This window comes from Equus przewalskii, chromosome 8, assembly GCF_037783145.1.
Source record: "Equus przewalskii isolate Varuska chromosome 8, EquPr2, whole genome shotgun sequence".
NCBI classification, from domain to species: domain Eukaryota; kingdom Metazoa; phylum Chordata; class Mammalia; order Perissodactyla; family Equidae; genus Equus; species Equus przewalskii.
Window position 1 is genome coordinate 2,266,995 of NC_091838.1, and position 21,146 is coordinate 2,288,140.

General features: G+C 39.1%; 1 protein-coding gene across 1 annotated transcript in view; it reads left to right on the plus strand.

Annotated features, from left to right (window-relative positions):
- The window catches only part of CNGB3 (cyclic nucleotide gated channel subunit beta 3), a 127,636-nt gene that overhangs the window by 62,194 nt on the left and 44,296 nt on the right, over positions 1–21,146 (plus strand). The window contains exons 7-11 of the mRNA XM_070632425.1: positions 2,719–2,769; positions 5,344–5,430; positions 8,438–8,502; positions 9,235–9,357; positions 17,121–17,262. Coding sequence (XP_070488526.1) covers positions 2,719–2,769; positions 5,344–5,430; positions 8,438–8,502; positions 9,235–9,357; positions 17,121–17,262 — 468 coding nt within the window. The remainder of the gene's footprint in view (positions 1–2,718; positions 2,770–5,343; positions 5,431–8,437; positions 8,503–9,234; positions 9,358–17,120; positions 17,263–21,146) is intronic.

The window sequence follows — 21,146 nt, forward strand, 5'->3', positions numbered from 1 at the left end:
ATTTGTTTCAGATGGCATTATTATTTTTGAAGCACTTCTATCTGTTCTATGTGAAATTGTGGAGTTTCTATGAACTTTTTAAGAGAAGTAGATAATAAGTGCATATAACATACCTTGGTAGAGCTTCTCCAAAAACTATTTATTGGGAAAGGATTAGGTGCAATTAGCATACCTTTCCCAAAGTAAGCCTCCTCTGAAGAAGCGTTGCCTGCATGACGATGAGGCTTAAAAGAAAGAGAATTAAATAGGGTGACATTTTAAAATAAGTGCCTAATTGTTACCGGTACACAGGCTGATCCTCATAAGGCTGATGAAGCCAAACTTATTTAGCACTCCAAAGAAGAGGAATTTCAGAATCATTAGATGACATTTTCATTTAATCTAGCACGTTTTAGTTTCATTTACATTTATTCAATCATAGGATCATAGACAACCCTGAAAGAAAAGGGAAAAAATGTGCTAAAAAACGTTCTTCCGGGGTTTGAGGAAGAGGTGATGTTTTAACTTAACTTCTCAGACTTGAAACGCGCCTGTCCCACACGAGCTTTGAAGCAGCTGATCGGTTCTACTCAAGCTTGGGACATGGTTCAACTTTACCTTCTATCTGTGTCTACCTGTGGCTCAGTAAGCAGTTTTGTTTCACAGCGAAAATCATTAAATGAGCAGGTCATATATTTTCTAACACATTTCTGCAAAATTTAGTATGTGTACATGAGCAAAAATTATAGTCAAAAAAAGTAGGTGTGGGGGGTAGGAATTAGAGAGTTGGCTAACCAATCTCTAACATTGCTCAGCATTAGTTTAAAACTTCTGAAGTTGGACAGCCTGAATAATAATTGTTACAACATGTGGCTTCCTGTGTCCAAGTTATAATACATTGGTCAACTAATTAATAGTACACAGGCAATGCCTTCCTACCTGTAACTGAAATATAGGCTTCTAAGTCCCACATTAGCATTAATTCTTTTAGATCTGAATGTTAAGAAATACCTCCCTATTCATCTATCACTTCTCACACATTTATTGAGCAACTCCTGTGTGTGAGACATTGTGTTAGGAACTGGAGAAACAGAAGACAAAGACTTGGTCCCTTCCCTCTGAAGTAACTCAGAGTATGGAGGACGGACAGACAAAAGAAAAATAGTGGGTTTTTGTGGTGTGAATCATGAGAGAGGTGAGCCCTGGGGCTATGAGGGGTAGAGAAAACCGCATGAAGGAGGGGACACCTGGCCCAAATCTTGATGGATGAATTTAAGCTATCTGCACACCTCCACCACAAGAGAAAAGAGAAAAAATACGTTCCAGGCTCTGGGAAGAGCAAAGACATCAAGGCAAGAAACTCTGTGATGCATTTGAGGAACTATTTCGCAGAGGTGTGGGTGCCACAGGAGGCCAGTAAGATAGAAAAAGTAGCACCGACCATGAAAAGGAGCTTGGATTTTTTCTTAAAGTCATGTGGAGGTACAGGATTTGACATAAATGGGGATTGTTAAATGACCTGATTTAGGGAGATCATCCAGCTGCCATTTTAGAATGGACCGAGGAGAGCACGACTAAAGGCAAGGAGACCAAGGCCAAAAGGGAGAATGGACCAGAGAAAATTTTAGGAAGAAGAATCAGTGGAACTTGGTTGCTGACTGGATGAGGGCTGAGGGAGGGCGAGTGACCAGTGTAGATGAGGATGCTTGTAGGATACTCAATAGGAGCAGGAGGAGGAGGAGCGTGGTAGGCTTAAGGGGAATGGAGAATGATGATGAATTCACGTTTGGCATAGATTACACTTGAGATGAGCAAACTGCTAAATGAAGAAGACGACAGGCAGTTGCTCGTACACGTCAACAGCTCAAGAAAATGATATTAGGTGGAGGCAGAGATTTGGTAGCATCAACATGCATGGTGATCTTTGAAACTGTGAAGGTGGATGGAACTTCCCAGGAAGAAGGGTAAAGAGAAGATCACTGAGTCCCGGGGAACACTGGCTCTGAAAGGGCTAGCCCAAGAATCCAAGAAGGACGCCACAAAGTTGAGACTGAAGAAGTAAACCAAGAATGGCCTTACAGATTCTTTAGAAAGTCATAGTTTCAAGGACAGAATTGTTCAAAAAAATGTCAAATGCTTCAAAAAGTTTTACTCATGTCTTCATTCCTTTGTCTATTCATCCACTCAAATATTTATTGGGCTCTTAGTATTACCTAGCCACTAGTTTTATACAGTTGCTAAACAAAATCGACTTTGTCTGGAGATAGATTGCCATTTAATGGAGTAAACGGATTTTAAATAAATGGACGAAGAAATACATGTGCAATTTCAAAACAGGGTGAATGCCGTAAAAAAAAAAAATGCTAAGTACTATACAGGATTCCCTGGGTGTGTTCGTTAGGAGGTCATCGGTGGCTTTCACCCACTGGCGGTCATGATGCAATAAGAGAAGAGAGCGAAAGTCAAACTGCCGCGTCTTGAGGAATAAACATGAGGGAAAGATGTGGAACAAAGTGATGTAGGTGACTCTCTTTAAAACTGAGTGTGACAAACAACAGGGCAATAACACAAAGAAAACAAACGCCAGGGAAGGTTTTTTAGTTTAAGATAAGGATAGAGCATATTTATAGGTTGAAGCCGGAAGGAATGAGAAAGGGAAATAGCTCTAAATATTTTCTAAAGTTGGAAAGTTGATGAAATCGGTTAAAATTTATATAAAATGTAAATATAACATTTCAGGTGGATTCAAATGAGCTAAAGAAACACTACAGGAGTTCTACAAAATTTCAGGTAGGTGACTGACAGTTTCAAATTTGCTCAAGTAACCCATTGCCATTTTCACTTTGGGTCCCATCTATGGATTTCTACCAGAAAAAATCTGCCGTCTTTCAGAATTATAACCTTTGTAACAAAGTTTATACAGATGAAATTTTATTAGGCAAAGGTAGGCCCGAACTTTTTTCTTCTCAATAATTACCAGATATACTTCCTTGTACGCGCAAATGTGTAATTCAATATATGGGTCTTTATTAGGCAGAACAAAATGTTAGTGCCCACATTTAAATTCCAATTTAAATGTCAGGAAAGGAGTAGGAGGTGTACTTTGTCTTATGCACACAGAATTCTAGCCTCCAATTCATGTAGCATAATAGTGTAAAAGTCTACAAAATGGTTTCTACTCGTTTCTTTCTTGTCCATGTAAGCAAAATAACAACTAGAAAAGAAGCAACTACTTAAATAACATGGTATCTTCCCCAAATAAGAGTATAATCTTATGTTTTTCAACCATAATTATTTGCAAAGTACTTTCTTATCTTTTATTTGTTCCTCCCAACTCTGAGAAATAGGCAGAGATTGGTGGTTATCCAAGTTTGCCTAATCCATATGAGTGAACTCCAGACTCTCACTCCAAGGACAACCCTTTAGTGGCCTCAAATCTTGTTAAAAACTACAAATTTGGATTTACACGCAAAATTGTCCCTATTGGAGATCTCTGGTGATTAAAATCTCTTTCAATTTGTTTTTATCTCCAACTAATTTTTCTGTAAAAAATTGTCACATACTTAGACATATTGATAATAAATACTACTTTGATGAACTCTACAAAGGGGATGGATATTCTTTGTAAGTGCCACAAAGCTTATTCCGAACTCTTAATCACTTTCTTGCATTTGAATAAGAGCAAATTAACCATATATTTAATTTGAGTTTAGAAATGTAAAATTTTACATTCATTTAATTGTGGTCCCTTCTCCTTTTGAGTTCCCGTAGCACACCCTGCCTGTCTTCTGGCTTGTATTATAGTTATTTTTGTGCTTGGTTCCACCACTATTAGATAGTTAACTTTTTGTGGACAGAAACAATATCTCATTCTGATTTCAACTCAAACATGCCTCGCAAAGCACCTTGTACAAAGTGCAGTGTTAGTCAACACTTAATTCAATTTTCTACAGTCCCGTGAAAAATAAATCATCTCTACCTACACAAATCCATGCTAGTGTGTTAACATCAAACACAGCTGGTGACTGTCCGCACAGAGAAGGCAAGTGGGCAGTTGAGCAACCGGATAGGCAGCAAGTAAAAAGATCATGATTCTGACATATTAGTCCTAATAAAGTTATTTTAAAGGTAAAAAGGAAAGATCATTGTGATTTGAGCCAGAAAACATGGGTGCGGAAATAGCACTACACAAGTCAACGGCTCTGTGAGCCTGCCTTCTGCTCTGTGAGACATTATTTTAGCAGCTGTTCTGTATACTTCTCAACTTGTTACGAGGCTCAATATCTGTAGGGTAAAAATCAATGAGGTTTGATGATATGATGCAATTTCTAAACCAATACTTTTAGTAAGTAATTTGTTTATAATAGCCAATCCGGTTAAATCAAACTGAAAGTTCCATTTCTTTTCAATTGACCTAGGCTATTGTGAAATTCTGGTACACAATTAATTACCTCAACTCTCCATTTCATATATATGATCTTACAGAAAGCTCTTAACTGCTCTTAATTGTCTTAAGTAAATTAGATTTTTTTAATGTACCCTATTTTTTAAACCACGTAAAAATTAATGAAAATGAATAACTATCTTACATAGAAGAATTTTTAGCTATCACTGCGATCAGGAAAGTATTCAAGTGTGATGTGTCATTTCACAAGTACCAGGGTAATAGAAGGCCGGAATAATTTAAGTATATGGTGAATTTAAAAATATCTATTTTTAGCCATAATAGCGCTTTCAGTACCTTTTCCCATTGGAGCTGCTGATTATTTGTAAATGGCACTGATTTCTTTCCTCTCTTCTCTCTTAGTCTGCACGGTCTCCAATAGATACTTTCACAGCAGTTTATTGTTAGCAATACGATCCAAAGTAGGCAGCAGTAGAGAGAATTGAGGAGTCTGGATGAGCCACCAAAAATATAATCAGTTCTGAATGCTGGAGAATTAGCTGGAACATAAAAATATATCACTGTGATGAATGGGCAATGATTTCAAATAAAATCAAGAGCGGACTTGATTTTCAGTCCAAGAGCCCCACGTTTAAAACACTATTAAAATGTATTTTAACATTAGCAGCCATGCCATCTCTGAAGTGTATGTGACAGGTCCAAAAAAGTCCCAGAGAATGCAGTGGCTGAGGCAACAGGAGGGGCAACGAGGTGGAAATGAAGTACGTCGGTAGTAGGCTACAAAATAGCGTCCTTGTTTTCATGGTTCTCATATGCCTTTCGGTGGCACCATGAAGGCAATTTTGTATTAAACAATACTTCATGGCGGCTGGTCAGTTTTTATATACATCCGTGTAAGTCAATCCGTGTATAAAAAAGCATGTAAACACAACATAACTGTGAACGTGTTCTTCCAACAGTTGGATGTCGCATCAATAATTCCATTTGATGTTTTCTACCTCTTCTTTGGGTTTAATCCAATATTTAGGACAAATAGAGTATTAAAGGTAAGATAATTACATTTAATTGTCTTCTTATAATAATGGAAATCTTGAAGTGATCTAAAATATCCTAAAAGTAGAATATTCTTAACTTTCCCAAACTCTCCTCCACTTTTCTGCCCCCGTCAATGCTATGAATTTTAAAAATTGAATGAAAGAAAAATGCTGTTGTTTCTACTAATGGAAGTTGCTCTTAGCTGTTTTTATTCTGTATCTCATAATAGGTATTTTTATAATCTCAGATAGGAATGCCTTTTTACTTCTAAATACAACTATAATTACAAATGAATCTTTTATAATTTTATTCTTTTCCATTTGTCCTTTCTTATTAGACAGTCACTGAATGCCTGAATGCTGGCTATAAAATGAGGACGTTGGATTAAATGACCTCTAAGTTATCTTGCTCATCTAAAATTCTATAATGCTAGAAAAAAATGCAAATACACTTTTGCATAACAAAATTATTTACATACTTGGATGCAACTCAAACAACCCTCAAAGGGGAATTGGTTAAATAAATTGTGGTACATCTATATAACAGAATACTTTGTAAAATAAAAAAAATAAAGAGAAAGTTTTCTTTGAACTGATACAGAAAGACCTCCAAGATAAATTACGAAGTTGAAAAAAAAAAAGCTAGTTACAGAACAGTTTATAGAACAATACTAACTTTTACATAACAGAATGGGGAAAATATCCCATTTTTCTGTATTTTCATACACACTGAACAGCTACAAAAAAACCTAATAAAAATGGTTACCTGAGGTGAGGAGGGGAGGCAAGAGAGAAAAGAGAATGGATCGGCGCAGGAGTAGGGGCAAGACATTTGAAGTACATATTTCCTATTGCTTTTGAACTATGTAAATGTATTACCTATTCAAAAAGATGCTAAGATATAAATATTTTATAACTCATGGCTTCATCGGGTACCTGAAACGAATCTTAGAAGAGTGAGAATGTGAAATTTCATAGAAATCTTTAACAATAGCAATGATAGCTTGTATTCCCAAAGATAACCTTCTTAAAAGGAACACCGAAGATTTTATAAATTTTAGGTGGTTATCTCCTTCGCATCTTGGGAAGACAAGACAGCACAACCTGGGGACACAGTGGATCCTGATGACGCCAGCAGCAGCAAGAGCAGCAGCTCCTAGTTGTCGAATACACACTTGGGCCAACATACTTTGTTCAACTTTATGCTTGTTATCTCATTTATTCCTCTGAACAACTTCATTTTAGAGATGAGGAAAATGACAATTAGCAGGGTGAATAAATCTGTCTAGAGATGCTGTTGGGGACTGACAGTATCTGGATTCTATCACATGTTTTTCCGATTCTAAATTCTTCACTATAATCAGGTTGTCAAATAACCCTCAGGCTGACAGGGCTTTCCTTCCATGCCCATGATTTTTCCAAGTTGAGAGGGACCATACCCTCTATTCCTGTACATTCAAAACAACACTAGAGCTCTCTGGTTTGACCCTGGCATGTGGCCTAGACTCAGGCAGCACTTAACCTTCCAAGCAGTTCAGTGGGCAGGCCATGCCTCATGGAATTCCCAGTCTCCCAGGAAAGTTTCAGGAGGCCCTGCTCAGAGAGGACCAAGTTTCAGAAAGACTCAGTTTCCTAGAGATTTGGAAGTTGGTCTGGTGTTGTAATAAAAGCTTATAAAATGCCAACTGTTCACGTTCCATCTCTGTATCCCTAAGATGTCTGAAAGCCCTCTATATTCAGTATTTTCTTTTAATACAGGAGATTCTGAAAGTCAGCAGTGATCTTTTCACAGCCCCGTAACCCAGTCATTTTACATATAAATGTGTCATTTTAATGCACAACTCTCTAGGATAAATATGTATCTGTCTCCAAATTATACACAAGAAAACAAAAATATAAGTTTTCTCCACAGTGAACACAAGCTAAATTTAAAAACACGCCCTTGTGCAAACTTCTGGCACAATAAACAAGTTACCACAAATTGAAATGATCTTAATCTGAATGTTTGAGGAACTTTTCCTCTTCAGGAATTCTAGAAAAACAAATCATTTGTGTATATTTCTAAGTAAGTAGTCACTGTTATATCATTTTTTTAATTCCAAATGCTCTATTACAGTCGTATCTATATTGGATGAAATTTTGAACTAAGAACTCTCTAAGGTTCCTTCTCTCTTGGAGATACCATGGGTCTAAGCACATTACATGTTTAAGTATGTTGACTCATGTCCGCATGCAAACCCTTTAGGAGGCACGTTTTCTTATTGTCCTCATTTACAGATGAGGACACGGAGGTACAGAGATATTGAGTTTTCCAAGATGGCTCAGTTAGCAAACGGTGGAGGTGGGACTGGCGTTCGGCTCCTACCCCTGGGTTAACCGCCTGCAGCAGCAGAAGAGGAAGTGCATGCAGGGGCCGAGAGCTGAGACAGAAGGAGACAGAGGCAGAAAGAGCTCGAGGGACATGGCAGCCTTGTTTGGATTAGATGCATATGAACTCATCGTATCTTTGAACAACGTCATAACAGCTAACAAATGCGAACACTTACTGGACTTTAAATTTTGTGGGAGTAAATATACATTTAATGCAACTTGCTTAAAAACAATGTTAGTATTGAACAACAAGATTTAACAGCTCTTGTGACGTCAGTGTATTAGATTATACTTTTCCTACTTTACGTTTTGGGGAGAGTGTGATTTCAATTATTGTAAAACGGAGTTCTACTATATGCATTAAAAAGAAAAAGGACAGAAATGTTTTTAAGCTTGATTTTCAGCAAGCATTACAAACAAGACTTAACTGGAGGGTAAAAATAAAACACAGCGGAAGCTCTGGAAGTCTGGCATCATGCTAAAATGTACTGTCCAGAGGAAGACACCGATAAACAGGCCTTAGGTTTTTTTTTTTTTTACAGACATATGAATAGAATAATTTTCAGTAACAAATAAAATCTATTTTATTTACATAGATGTATCTAAGACTAACACATTTTTGGATTTCTTTTGCTTGTTTTCTACACAGTACACCTCATTTTTTGAGTTTAATCACCATCTGGAATCGATAATGGACAAGGCCTATATCTACAGGTAAAGTATAAGTCAGGACACTGAAGTGGGGAGAAAGCAATGCAACAACATTTTAGGCAGTATTTAGGAAGAATATGACCTCCCTGATCAAGAAAAGGGGATAATTTCAGATTTTTGCCTATATAAAATATAGGGCTATGTTCTAAAACAGATCTGAATAATTTGAAGTGAGATAAAAGTGTGAAAATCACGTTATACTTTAGAAGAATATAGGACTAAAAAAATAGGAAATAATACCTGCTTCAATTAGAGCAAGTACTGATAAACATGTTCTTTCACACATCGACTTTATATCTCTCTCATGACAGTTCGTTCTAGTCTGAATTTCCTTCCTAGCTGCTCTGAACATCACTGGCACAGAGATACATGGTCACACTCAGTCACAGCGTAAGTCCCACGAGCTTCTCAGGGTGATCCAGTGAACTCAGTGTGGCGTCTGCTATGGGGCTCAAAGTGGAGGGGTGCTCCTCAAGGCATGTCTTTCAGAGTTGACTCACACCATCTGTGAAGAGAGAGGAAGGTTTTTTCCTACACTCCGTCAGTCCCAGTGGAGACACCGCAGTCGGGAAACATGTGATGGCACCATCATCTTATACTATAGTAATGAGAGTTAACGGTTCACAAATGTAAAGCAAAGAGATTCAGCGGAGACTTTAAGGAAAAGAAAACGTAAGATAGGCCGTATTTCAGAAACAACATGAGTACTTACTTTGTGTTTATTCTCCTTGCCAGAGTCATTCGAACAACTGGGTACTTGCTGTTTACTCTGCACATTAATGCCTGTATTTATTACTGGGCTTCAAACTATGAAGGAATTGGAACGACTAGATGGGTGTACGATGGTGAAGGAAACAAGTAAGCTTTAATTTTGAAGAAAGCTTTTATTGATTCTTCTTAACTTTCCGTTTCAATGTATGAGTTTTCTTAAACCGGTGTTTTGGAAGTCATAACCCACAAACAGGCTGTAAAAACTCTTTGGTAGGCGGGTATGTTTTTAAGTGAAAGAGATTAAAGTAGAGGAGAGCAGAATAGAAAATACCAGACTCTGCTGTGCCCAGTAGTAGAGAGAGAGAGAGAGAGAGTGTGTGTGTGTCTGTGTCCTCGGTTGATGTGGGAAACGCATTTCTAATCTGGGTAATGATCAAATACGTTCAGAAGCCTCTGCTTTAGACAACTGAGTGGTAAGGTAACTTTTAATAACTCCAATGCTGATTGTTAGCAATGAACAATGTTAATTATTTGGAGGGCAGGTGCAGTAGTTAATTAGTTTACCACTGAAGGATTTTATGGTTTTATGAGTCAGCTATAACCACTAACTCAATTAAACACTTAGAGAGTAACAAGGACCATAAATTAAACCTGACAATTAGACATGCACGTGTCCCAGGAATAAAGAGATCGTTTGAAAAATTTAGTGCAGCAGAATCAGGACTCAGTAATGGCAACTGGGCTATTTAATAGAGAGCTTTCGTTTGGGTGGGATACCAGAGCCTGGCGTAAAGTAAACTGCACAGACTTTCTGCTCGATCGAAATGACATTGAGCATCTTATGCGGCGGTGTCCTTACTGGCAGAGAGCAGGTCCCAGCACGACTTTGAAGGCAGCCCCCAGCAGCCTTGGGAAGGAAAGCAATTACAGGATAGAGCAAAGACACCTCACAAAATTACACACCACCTAGAGTGAGCAGGAGGTGTGTGAGGAATCAGAACAGCATTTTTGGAACTTTTAACCAGAACTGATTTTAAAAATTTAAAGTCAGAAGGCCCACTGATTGGGAAAACACACCTACATACACAAACAGAGAATATCTATTTATAACCAAACCCATAAGCAATTCCCTTTAGAATGTGGATTAACTTAAGTATGTATTTAGTTTAATATAAATAACTAATTTATACAGAAAACTGCATGAGGTACCAACTATATTAAACATTGCCTGAAAGTGAGTATGTGATCCAACATCATTAGATGCCTGAGGCTGATAACTGTTTTTATCAAATTAGCAAAATAATATAGAGTTGCATCAGAATGCCTCCAGTGGCGCTATTTCTCTTCTCACACCTGGATGCCTGTGTGCAGCATTTCTAGAGCATACATCTTGTACCCAGTGCCTGGAATATTGTGAAGTGTATAACAAGGACTCAACACATGACCAGTATTTAAAGAAGGCAGGAAGGAAGAGAGAGAGGGAGTGAGAAAAAAAAGACGAAATGACCAAATCTGTATTATAACAAGAAAGACAGAAATCTCAGGTGCAACCCATAAGAAACTTAAGCTAAAGCGCACTCATATTTCAGGATTCTAATTCCGGCTATAGTGCAGACTGGAGATCCCAAGTGGCCCCTCAATAAGATCAATTACTTGTAATTTTTGTTGTAGTTACTTATGTAATGTAAATAAGATGCATTTCTTAGATAAATTACAGCTACCACAGTTTTGATTGCAGAATTCTCTAGAAAGTAAGAAGAAACTCCAAAGTCTAGAAAACAAAAGTGCATCCTGAAGCTGGAGCGGAATCGAGTCGTGAGATAGCCATCAAGGAGGAGAAATAGAGAGGATAGCTTTTTTATCGGTAGAAGAAAAAAAAATGGAATAAGAGAACTAAAAAAGAAACTCAATCAGTCAAGAAAAAAGGCAAAAATAAAGAAAACTGTGGGGAGAAATACAGAAAGGCAGAACGGCAAGACAAACAGAAAGCACAAAGTAAGATGATAGAAACAACTTAAAATATATCAATAAGCACAATAAAAATTAATACGGAGTAAATTCCCCAACTAAGAGAGATTATCAATTAATATTGCTCAAAGTAGGCTTTAAAACAAAAATCATTTTAGGGAAAAAGAAGGTCACCGCATAATGATGAAAGTTTCAATTCACCATCAATATAGCATCCCAATTCTAAATGTCTATGCACCCAATAAAATACTTATAATAAATCAAAGAAATTCATAAAGCAAAAATTAATAGAAGGAAGAGAAATTGGCAAACACATCATCATTGTGTGAGATGTCAACACACACCTCCTGATTGATGGAGCAACCAAAAACAGTTAGTAAAGATACGAAAGGTTGGAGAACCCAATTAACGAGCTTGATTTAATGGATAGAAAGAGAACCTTGCACCCAAGAATTAGAAATCACCCCTTCTTCTTACTCACTCACGGAAAACCTGCAAAAAGTGATCAAAAGCAAGTTGCAGTACATTTCACAGCATTGGTATCAAACAGTTCGCGTGCTCTGACGGTAGAGACGAGCATCACCTCATCGGCTCTGTCCTGCGCATTTAGACAGAGGAGTTCCCACTAAAAACCCAAGCTCCAATAATCCTGTTACCAGCTGTCAGGGACAAAGGTTGTCATCCTTACAAAGAAAATGCCTTTAAAAGCAGCATTTTTACGTATTTTTCAAATAATTTGCATGTGGTAGTCATTAGTAAACTTACATTTTCCTCACAGTTTTTGAACATCACCTGCCCTTTCATTGCCTCCTGTTACCCTTGAACTTATAAGTCGAAAGCATTTTTACTCAACACTTGTGATGGTTTCTGACGACCTATAAATTGAAGGATCCTTATGAGGCCATTGGATTTGTAAACTTTGCCCTAGTTAGAATTAGGCAGCAAAGTGTAGGGCACAAGTGGAGCACTGTGAACATTTAAAATAAGCATCAAGTTTATTACTTTTCCATTAATCCTCACCAGAATAACAGTGTCTATTCATTTCAATAGAAAACAAGTCGTTTTCACTTATATGGAGTAGATGGCATCCTTCACTCAACTGTGAAATTTAACAAAGAAGAAAAGGGCTTAGCTTGAAAGAAAACATAAGTAGTTAAGGTTATTTGGCACCCAGAAAAGTTCCCAGTGTACTTTTGTCCATGTATATCCCAATTTATTTATTTTCTGACATAAATTTCCCACTGTGCACAGACCTCTTAGCAAATCCCTAGCCCCAGTCCCTACCCCATAGATCGTCAAAGGAAAGAGTCAGAAAGCAAGCGAGGCTGTCGCGGGACTCATGACTAGATGGGGTGAGGAAGAAATCCGAATTACCATACCTCAGTGCTAGGGAGACTCAGAATAACTCACCCTTTCCTTTTACACAAGAAGATGGTGAGACCTGGGGAGATGAAAGTATTTACTCAGGGTCACGTCATTCAACACATATTATTACGCTCCTGTTGTGCCAGCTCCGTAAACACATGTGCTTGCGGAGCTTGTCTTCCAATGAGACTGTTCTCCCCCATACTCAGTGCTTACAGTGATAAATTTGCAGAACCCCGGAACTAAGATGGATTGGGATAGTTAAGAAGGTCCACACATAAAATATTGAATGGGGTATTTTTAAAAGTTGTGTGTCCCACTACACATCCACCACAATGGCTAAAATTAAACAGACTGACAGGGCCGGCCCAGTGGCACAGCGGTTAAGTTTGCATGTTCCACTTCAGCAGCCTGAGGTTCGCCGGTCTGGATCCTGGGTGCAGACCTACGCACTGCTTGGCAGGCCATGCTGTGGCAGGCATCCCACATATATAGTAGAGGAAGATGGGCACAGATGTTAGCTCAGGGCCAGTCTTCCTCAGCAAAAAGAGGAGGATTGGTGGCAGATGTTAGCTCAGGGCTAATCTTCCTCAAAAAACAAGACTGACAATACCAAGTGTTGGGGTAAGAATACAGAGCAACTCTCATACATTGTTGGGGGAGTGATAAATGGTACAACTGCTTTGGGAAAAGATCTGACAGTTTCTTTTACAACTAAATATACACCTACCTTACAAACAAAAATTCCAAGCCTAAATATTTAACCAAGAGAAACAGAAATATATGTCTATTAAAAAACTAATATAAGTATTTCCATAGAATATCTTTTCATAATAACCGAAAACTTGAGACAGCTTATGTGTTCACCCATAGGAAAACAGGTAAACTGTACCAGGTTCATACATTGGATACTACTCAGCAATAAAATGGAATAAACTACTGATACACACAGCAACATGGATAAATCTCAAAAACATTATTCTGGGTGAAAGCCATCTTACACAAAAGCGTATTTATGTGGGGGCCAGCCCAGTGGCCTAGTGGTTAAGTTTGCCATGCTCCGCTTTGGCAGCCTGGGTTCAGATCCCAGGAATGGACCTACACCGCTCATCAAGCCATGCTGTGGTGGCGTCCCATATACAAAATAGAGGAAGATTGGCACAGATGTTAGCTCAGAGTGAATCTTCTGCAGCAAAAAAAATAAAATAAAATAAAGTGTACCTATCTGGGGTCAGGAATTGACTGGGAAAGGGCATGAGACAACTTTCCAGAGTGACAAGTGATGGAAATGTTCTGTCTTGATAGGTGTTTGGGTTATGCAGGTGTAGGCATTTATCAAAATTCATCAAATAGTATACTTAAGATTTGTGCTTTTATTGTATGTTCAAATTTTAAAATAGAAATATTGAAGTTTAGTTAGTATATATACATTCTGAAGCACTGTGTTTAGGAGGAATTGTCTTACTGTCTGGAAATTACTTTGAAATGCATCCAAAAACTAAGATGGATTGATGGATGGAAAAATGGAGGAGATAGAGTAAAATGTTCATGGCAGAATCTAGGTGGCAGATAAATGGGTGTTCACTGTAGAAGTCTTTCGATTTTCCTGCTTGTTTGAAATTTTTCATAACAAAATGTTAGGGGAAAATTTCATGTCATGTTTGTTTCACAGAGGAAGAATTTCTATTTCCATGCTAGATATTTTTTATGGTTTTATGTCAGATTCTGCCTGATTGCTTTAACTCAGAGCTGCATATATACAGCCTGTTAGATAGTTCATGTATTAAATCAGGCAGATAGAATCTCCTTGAAAATATCTGCCTGGGGTGTAAATATTAGAGGTGGACACACTTCACTAATTAAGCTAATCCTAGAGAATCAATAAGCTGCCATCTAATTAAATTACAAATCTTACTTTTGGTTGTGCATGTCTGGGTGTAAGACATGGCTGAGAAAGAATCCCAAAATAAACCTCAAAGCATCAGGGCAGAAAACTTCCAATTAACGCAGCAGACGATTTCCTACACAGAAAAGTAGCTCAAGGCCAACCCTTCAGATTTGGAAAATCAACGCCAAAGTTTCACATTTGATTGTTGTTTTTTAGCATCCATAATGAGAAGATGAAAGACAGTCATTCCTACGTTTGCCCCCGTTACCATGACAGTGACTTTGGAGGGAAAAGGCATCCCAGCTCTTGTAATGGAGTTGGCCAGTGGGGAGAGAATCCAGTCCCTGTCCTACTCCTGGGCAGTATGGGGTTCAGCACATTTCCTTAATTTAAAGGGACCCACAGGTCCAGGACCTGTGTCCAAAATAAATCGGGTAATAGGAAGTTATAAATTGGAATTTGAAAAGTTAAAATGCAATTCAAAAAATTAATTCCACACTTCTTCAAGGCGGTCCTCCTGGACATCAAGTTCACTATCATATCCGTAACTCCAAGGAAGCCTGCTGGAATGGGAATATTTTTATTCTCTTGGCACAGTGGTTTCCAACCCCACAAAAGTGTTAATTATTTTTCTGTTCCTATATCCACCAGGTTAAAAAAAAAAAACTCACGTCATTCAAAAGATATTGAATTTCAAAATGAGTGATTTCTCTCCAGATCTGTTTTTATATGAATACTGACTTCAGCTGCGGTTAGTTTCTCTCTTTGTACACCTCAGCTTCCTACTAGTTGAAGATCTGAAAATTGCACAGTATTTTCACAAGAAAAAAACGCTCTTCTTCAAAGATTAGTACACAATTACTTAAAGTCCTAATGCTTATGTGGCACATCCAGCCAAGAAATAAAAGCCTGACTACATCAGGATTCTGTAAAAAGTGCTGCTTTTCTGCATCTACACTGTGTATAGAATAGCTAGTTGGGACCCACTAAATCCAAATACCTCTCTTGGACAATATCTGGAGGTGTTCTCTGTATACAGGGCATTTTTCTTTAAGGACTCGGTGGGAATGCCTGATCCAGACCATGTTATCAGAGCTCTATGGAATATGCCAAATAGTATATCTAATCATGCACAAATATATATACACATAGCGGGGTTGTAATACCCACTTCCACTCCCACCTACTATGGACTCCATGAAACCTGTAGCCAAATGTCACCAAGTGAATTTTGTGTGTTCTCTCCTAATCTTTATCATATTCTTCTGTTGCCCTGGTTCCTGATTCTCCTCATATCTGACTACAATGATCTCAGTTTCTTCATTTGCAATTGCTCAAAGTAAAGCACAGAATCATTATCAAGTATATTTCTGAGCATACCTTGTTTTCTACAATACTAAATTTCTAGATAAATTACCTATTACACCTGAGAGTAGTTTCCCTTTTTTTTTTTTTACTGAGGAAGTTTTGCCCTGAGTTAACATCTGTTGCCAATCTTCCTCTACTTTGTATGTGGGCCACAGCCACAGCATGACCACTGATGACTGGTATAGGTCTGCACCCAGGAACTGAATCTGGGCGGCTGAAGCACAGCACACTGAACTTAACCACTAGGCCATGGGGCCAGCTCCAAGCAGCTTCCCTTTGCAGATGGAGTTCACTTCTCCTCCACCTCTCCCGTGGTTTACAAATTCAATAATGTAACAAGACATGGGTAGAAAAGAGAAAGAGGATACATGCCTGTTCTAGTTTCCATCAGTAAAAGCAACTGCATCTAAACTATCAAAGGCTTTCTGCATAAATAGCCTTGATGGCTATAATATTGCTCATAAATCACCAGTGTGGTAATTTAAAGATGGCCTCAAATTCTTTTCTCCTCTTCTCACTGAGCGGTGGATTCAAACATGCCTTCCCTTGAATCTGGGCTGGATCTAGTGACTTGCTTGACAAATACAATGTGTCAGGAGATTAAGACTTCTGAGTTATAAGAAGCCTTACAGCTACTACCAGGGCTGCTACTGCTCTGGGGGAAACCAGCCACCACGTAAGAGGTCCATCCACCCAGGGCTGCCATGCTGTGAGGAAGCCAAGCTGGTCATATCGAAAGGCTGAATGAGAAGAGAGACAGACCCAACCAGCCTCCGCTGTTCCAGCCATTCCAGCCCAGGCTCAGACACGTGAGAGAAGAAGACACTTTGGGCATTCTGAGCAGACATAATGCGGAGAACAGAGGAACCCAGTCCACAGTTAGAATCAAAGCCCCAGACATTTGGCCTCAATCAACTCTTCCCAGCTATCTCCAGCCGTTCAAGTCATCCCAGGGCCAACTCAGCATGGAGCATGGATGAGCCATCTCTGCTGGGCTTTGCACAAATTCCTGAGCCACAAAATTAAGAGCCTAATAAAATAGTTGTTGTTTTATACCACTAAATTTTGGAGTGATTTGTTTTACAGTAAGAGATAAGTGGACTAGCTAGTGAACACCCTTCCTTGGGTTTGTTTAGTCATTTTACACAATGTTTATCAAAAAGTTTACATTAGTTTGCATAGTACCTGCCAATGCTGCTTATGAAAAGAAAACCTTGATGATGAGCAAGTGTGTTATAATTTGGTAGTAATCTATACTCTCAAACATGGTGGTATTTTAATATTATGGTAAAAAGCAAAATATATATCTTCTCTTTTCACAGGTATCTGAGATGTTATTATTGGGCAGTTCGAACTTTGATTACCATTGGGGGCCTTCCAGAACCACAAACTACATTTGAAATTGTTTTTCAACTGTTGAACTTTTTTTCGGGAGTGTTTGTCTTCTCCAGCTTAATTGGTCAGGTAAATTGAGATGTGAATCCCGAGATAGAATGCTGTCACTCTTGAGAGGCTGATAAGTCTTGATAAACTCTACAGAGGGAAAATCAAAATCCATCTGGTGCTTTTTTTTTTTACTAACTTTCATCTATTTTGATGGATTTGAGGAGGATGTGAATGGGTCAACATCACCTTTCAATTTTTAGGCCATTAAATCTACCAGAAAACCCGTCCTCAACGGGCATCAGGTTAGACTCCCAAAAGCCAAGTTACTCAGTTAACTTCTTACTTGGAGTTTCCTGAAAACCTTTAAAAGCTCTCTTCTTTACCTGAACTTTAACTCTTGTCATAAAATCCCCGAGTTGAAATCAACTTCAGAGGTCGTTTACACTAGAGGCCACCAAACGCCCTCTAAATTCATTTAATTAATAAATCTCTAGCTCATGAGTGTTTATTATGGCCTCTCCTTGTTCTTATTCTCAAGGAATCACAGTCTAGTAACAAAGAAAAACAAATACACAAATGACTCTATTCCAGGGTACTTGGCATTTGCAAAGGATAGAGCCCAATATCTTTGTGAATTCCCAGATTCACAAGAAATAAAAAGCTCGACAGCACAGCATCTTCAGAAGTTATACTTCCATTGAAGGTACTTTATATACTACCTGTTTGAGAACAGAACAACCGTATTGAGATTTGTGTACTGGGTAAAGAGTTATACAAAATCACAAAATGATTATTCCCACTATAATGGTTGGTTCCTACTCACTGCATTCACAATTGTATGAATAAAACCCATGCTTTAACAAAATTTATCAAGAAAAACTATTCTTTATAACACTTGAAGCTGATCACAAATAGTCAAAACTCAAATCCTACATCCATGAATGTCATGGGTCTGCTGTTCAGGGTGAGTATCAGAGGAGAGTTTGAAAGCTCTGTGTTAGTTCAGAAGAGGGAAGCTTCCCAGGAGGTTTCCTGGAGGAGAAGGCATTTGAACCATCTTTAAAAACCAGATAGGATTCAGCAGTTAGATAGGTAGTTCAATCAATCAGAAACAGTGTGTGACAGATAGCAATGACAAAGCACAAGACATGTTTGAGGAAATAGAAAGATTACCAGAAGGACTGGAGTGAAGGGTGCTTTAAATAAGGTTAGAGATGTATGTAGGGACAAGATATTTTAAGGGATCTGGATGTTAAAGGAAAGATGTTGACTTCATCATAACGGCAATGGGAAGTGGGCCAGGGGAGCATTTTGAATAAAGAAGAGATTCAAGGAAGAGTAATGAAAATATACTATGAATGGGAGGGAGTGATACTGTTTTAAAATATAGCTTTTATTATTATTTAGGTATGTTGAGGCCAACAGATTAGGATACGATTGGCATTGAAAAGATGGTTTGTTATACAAACAGATCTAAGAGGAGGGGTCACGCCATGCCGAGGGGGACACGTGAGGAAGCGCCAGGGAGGGAACGGGTGAAGCAGGGTACTCGGGCTTAGGACTGGTTTGTTTGGATAATTTCAGCAGGCTCTACCAGCTTTCTCTAGTCGTCTGGTACCCTGGGGTGACTGGGGCAGGTGGACAGTGTCCAGGAATGTGGGGCCCAATAAAGAAGGTTCTGGATTGGTGGGTTTGCATATGAAAGGTGCGCTCCCCATATGGTTGTTTGCCACCTCCAGGAATCAGCTAACTCTGGGAGGGACGGTTCCAGGTATCAAATCATCAACACACAGAAAATAAAAACAATGGTTAATACAGATACCCAGGGGTATGGCAACTCCAGCCTGAGCACGGTAATGGAGCGGAGAGAGGTGCTGTAAAAGAAACGTTATTTAGAAAATATTTAAGTCTGGGAAGATGAATGCAAAGCAGTTAGAAACTGAAAGCGTAAAGATCATAATCTTAATGGCTGGGGAGATCCCATGAACAATGGCTGAAAGTAGGAAGCTGGTTCAGAGAGAAATGCAATTCAAATTAATTGAATATAAACAGCAAAAATCCCATTATTTCATAATTTCTCATATAGTTTGTGTGAGGCAGCCACATCACGTTCAATGTTCTCTCAGTTCTGCAGATGAGGAACCTCCAGTTTAAAGAGATTGAGGCATCCTTAATTCATGCGTGTAATCCATACAGTCCTATGATAGAGCCATATAATACAATATTGATAATAATAGGAAAATCTAAGATGTGTTTAGCCTTACTGGGTCCAAGGCAATTCTCACAAGACTAAAAAACTATGTCTAGCTCCAGTCCAATTCTCTTGCCACTCCAAGTGTCATCTTTGGAGCAGTGGCGGAAATACCCCTTGGGAAATTCAGAACTCAGGCCTTACCCCAGACCTGCTGAGTCAGAATCTGCATTTTAACCAGATCTTCCGGTGACTCACATGCACAGGAAAGTTTGAGAAATGCTTCTGTGTACACCACACCACACCTGCCTTTGCAGTGAATTTGACGTTCCAACAGGAACAGGAAAAATATCAAGCCACTGAAAATGTGACCCTAGACCCCAAAAGAGGGACTGAGGCGGGAGAAAAAGACTGTGCCTTAAACTCTCACGTTGAAGAAAAGAGGCTGAGAACGAGGGGAACTCGGACAGAATCTCCACTGATTCTGAATTCCCACGTGTGAACGCAGCAAGAACAGCGCCCTGGACCCGGTCATCACATTTTAACTGCTGCATTCTACTCTCTGATACAACTCACAGAGACGGACGTCTTCCTCCTCTCACGTCCTGGCGTACTTCCCTCACCTGGGACATGTCATGGGACACGCACGGTCTCCAACTCCTGCACGGCCACAACCCAGCCCTGTCGAAGGAGAGCACATAAACCATTCAGATCCCTGTCACCGCAAATTCTGGGCCCTCAACACAGATCAATAATGCTTTTAATTGTCTCTGGTTCCCAATTTAAAACTCTACTAAATCTCCTAACCCGACCCCTAATATCCTAATTCTCACGGCCTCAGGCGACTCCGTACTGTCCATCATCTGCCAAGAACAGCTTGCAGAAGGGAGTTCTAGGAATTGAGGTTGTCACAGAATACTTGGACTGGCCACCAAGGAGTGAGTTAGAGACTGAAAACGATGTGCCCAGCTTGACTGTCTGCATAGCTCCCCAGCAGATGCTTTCGATAAGTAGGAGAACCTAGTGACAGGAAGGCATCACAATAAAAGAGCCATTTGAGCTACACCTCAAAGAATAAGTTGCTTTCCCATAAGCATAAAAGGCTCAGCTACTAGAAGGATTGAGTGAAGTCTTAAGAGTGTGGAAGTGAGGCCCTCGTTTTCCTCCCTGTTATGTACCCACCGTCAAAGCAAATTTACAACCACTTGCTTCCCTCCATGTGAGAGGAAGAGTCGAGCTATAGATCTTTTTTGTGCTGAGACCTTAAAGATCAGCTTTTAACCTAGAGTGAGTTTTTATGGCTGAGTTATAAACATCCAAGAACTAAAAGCTGACAGTTCCTTAAGTATTGTCACAGTAGTGGATGAGGCATCAGTAATTTCAGCGCATTTCAGCTTCTGCTGAATACTATGCCTGAAGCACGACGAGATTTGATTCTATCTGTCTAAACAACACAAAGGGAAGCACAGAGGTTGCAATTTCATGACGAATTGAGTCTATATAGCCAGCCACGCTGGATAATCTATGAAGGATGCTTGCAAAGCAAGACTCACCAAAATGGACTAGCCACCCTGCCAGGTAATTGCTCGCTTTTCTTTGCACGCTCCTCGTATAAGCACAAGCTGTATAATTTTTAAAACATCAACTACATCTTTGCAGCAATAGACAAGTTTGCAGAGAAGGTTGTGTGCAGTCACATGCATTATGTGACTGAATCCTCACAAAAGCTTCATGTGGCAGGTAAGACAGGTTTTACTGTTGTGCTTATGGG